Raw genomic sequence first — 2,744 nt, 5'->3', positions numbered from 1 at the left:
GTCTAATAATGTATCTTGGTCAAACCTAGTTTGATTTTCATTTGCATTATGAGCCAACCCCCATGCGACGTTAGTGCATGAGGAGCAGAAGGGGAGGATGGGAGAATGAGGCCCACAATGCCATAATCAAGCCCATTAGTAAGCCAAGGAGGTTGATGAGTCATTTCATTGGTATGTTCCTCTTGATATTCGAAGTGAATTTCAGAACCTTGAGACCATTGCAGCTAGAGAAAGACAGTTCTTCTCAGATTTAGAGCTAGTGGAGGAATGCGGGCAGTGGATTTGAGACCCTAAGAGTAGTATTTTTTTCATTATTTATTTATTGGAAAATGAAAACCTTGATAGGAAGTATTCTTATGGAAAAACAAGATGATAGGTATAATGTTTTTGCTAGCCTTGATGATGTGAAAAGAGAATAGTGGAATGTGTGGTTCTTTGTGGAGAGGATGGACACTTTCCTTGCTCAAATTGGGTGTCATATTCCATGTGCTAGCACCTCTAAGATCTAGTGTGAGAGATCAAACACGTGTCACTTCTTTTGATTGATAACTGTTAAATGTTGGTTGATATCACTTCTTATGATTCATAATTGTTAAATGTGGGTTGATATAACTTCTTTTGATTCATAATTGTTAAATGTTGATTGATAGTTTTTTGTGGTATGATGACTCCATAGGCACTCTAGTGCAAATTTTACAATTTTTGCAGTTTTACAGTAATAACTCTATTGGCAGATGGTCAAAATTATATAATTTCCCAATAGGTAGGTTGCTCTATAACTCTATTGGCAGATAGGCAAAATTATATAATTTCCAATTCGGCAGATTGCTCTATAACTCTATTAGCAGATGAGCAAAACTATATAGTTTCCCATTCAACAAATTGCTCTAAAGAATACTAGTAGTGGTAGTAGATAATGTACTGAAACTTTGATTTTGTTAAGTGATATAATCTTACTTTTATATATATATTAAACACCATTATCAATTAATTATTTTTTGTGATTAAATATTAACTTCCAAACTGTATCAAACTCCAGATCATTGTACAACTTTTTAAGTTTGAAAAAGTAAAACATATTAGAGGAAACGAGACTTTTTCATTCTTAAAAGACAATCTAAAACAAACTCCGGATCTTTAAAAAAACCTCCGGACCATTGTACAATTTTTTTAGTTTGAAAAAGTAAAACACGTTATATGAAACCAAACTTTTTCATTTTTAAAAGACAATCTAAAACAAATTAGATAAAGGTAGACATTTTCTATTTTTGAATGTCGAAAGAAAATACGCAATTGACCATATCCTCCCGACAGACATATATATATAACTATAAACTATAAACTATAGACTCTAGACTATAAACTATAGACTATAGACTCTAGACAAAACATAACTATAAACTATAGACTCTAGACTCTAACTAACCAGAACTCTGACACAGTCGTATGCGGCAGAGGGGATTCGGTGGGTGGACCTGCAACACCGGGTCATTTACCATAGTTATAAAAGGGAGCAACGCTCTCCATTCATAATCAAATTCAGTCCATCTCTATTTATTTTCAAATAGGAGAAAAGAAAAATAGTGAGTTACAGCCATGGAATCCTTTCCGGCTTTAGCAGTTGCAGTACTAGTGATCTTATCATACGCGAATAGTATTGTTATTGTGCGTGCAAGTGATCCAGATCCTTTACAAGACATTTGCGTTGCTGATATGCAAAGCAATGGTAATGTTTCCATGTTGTAATTATGTATGTCTTGTGCGTTTGCGAATGTCTGCTAGCTGATCATGGGTGAATAACATTTTATATATATTTTGAATTGTGCAGTTATTGTGAACGGGTTTCCATGTAAGAATGCGATGACGGTCACAGCAGACGACTTCCGGTTGAGGGGCCTAGATAAACCAGGAGATACCAGTAACCAGTTGGGATTCGTTGTAACGCCAGCTTTTGTAACGCAGCTACCAGGCTTAAACACCTTGGGAATTTCGTTGGTCCGCCTTGATTTCGCTGCTCCTCTCGGCCTCAACCCTCCTCACACACATCCGCGGGCCACCGAAATCTTGGTGGTGATCGAGGGTACTCTCTTGGTTGGCTTTATCACCACTAACAACACTCTGTTCTCCACAACGCTGGAGAAGGGAGACGTGTTTGTGTTCCCTCGAGGTCTTGTGCATTTCCAACAGAACATTGGCCCTGTCAACGCAGTGGCCTTCTCTGGACTGAACAGCCAGAATCCAGGAACTCAGCAGGTTGCGCCGGCCTTGTTCGGAGCCTCTCCTCCTGTTTCTGCCTCTGTGCTCGCCAGAGCTTTCCAGATCGATGACAAGCTCGTCCAAATTATCCAAAGCAGGTTCACATCCTCATGATCTTGATCCGATGCTGTCATAATACTATTCGCTCTTTCCTTCCTTCAATTGAGGTGGTATTTATATAGTTAAATAAAACCAACCTCCCGATGTTGTTATCTGAGAGAGGTAATTATAATAGCAGACGCTGCGTTTAATTATAATATAAATAAAAGTTCAATATTTCAAATCTGACGCTGCGTTTGATACACGATTGACAAAGACTTGGAAATACATATCAGTGTTAATTTGGATTATGAAATTTCTCATGTTAATCAATATTCAACTGTTCAGACAAAAACTGAGGAAGAAGTCGTCCACCATTCTCACAAAGAGAACAACATCCTTCTTTTAAAAATGTAGTCTACTCAAAACTGCAGGAACGGCTTTGATAC

The 2,744-nt window shown here is 37.5% G+C and overlaps 1 protein-coding gene across 1 annotated transcript; it reads left to right on the top strand.

Annotated features, from left to right (window-relative positions):
• The first annotated feature begins 1,596 nt into the window (after positions 1-1,596).
• LOC149257972 (germin-like protein 8-2) lies at positions 1,597-2,370 on the top strand. The gene is made up of 2 exons (XM_089393811.1): positions 1,597-1,726; positions 1,829-2,370. The coding sequence occupies exons 1-2, from the start codon at positions 1,597-1,599 to the stop codon at positions 2,368-2,370; spliced, it is 672 nt and encodes a 223-aa protein (XP_089249937.1).
• Positions 2,371-2,744: the final 374 nt, after the last annotated feature.

The sequence above is a fragment of the Pinus tabuliformis genome, chromosome 6 (genome assembly GCF_031772625.1).
Source record: "Pinus tabuliformis cultivar Carrire ecotype Pingquan chromosome 6, CPIR1, whole genome shotgun sequence".
In the NCBI taxonomy this organism is placed as follows: Eukaryota; Viridiplantae; Streptophyta; class Pinopsida; order Pinales; family Pinaceae; genus Pinus; species Pinus tabuliformis.
The sequence above is the reverse complement of the archived record's forward strand: the minus strand, read 5'-3'. Positions and strand labels throughout refer to the sequence as shown.

Coding starts and splice junctions, on each gene's coding strand:
- LOC149257972 (XM_089393811.1), top strand. CDS start 1,597: ATGGAATCCTTTCCGGCTTTAGCAGTTGCAGTACTAGTGATCTTATCA. Junction 1,727..1,828: donor TGCTGATATGCAAAGCAATG/GTAATGTTTCCA, acceptor TGAATTGTGCAG/TTATTGTGAACGGGTTTCCA.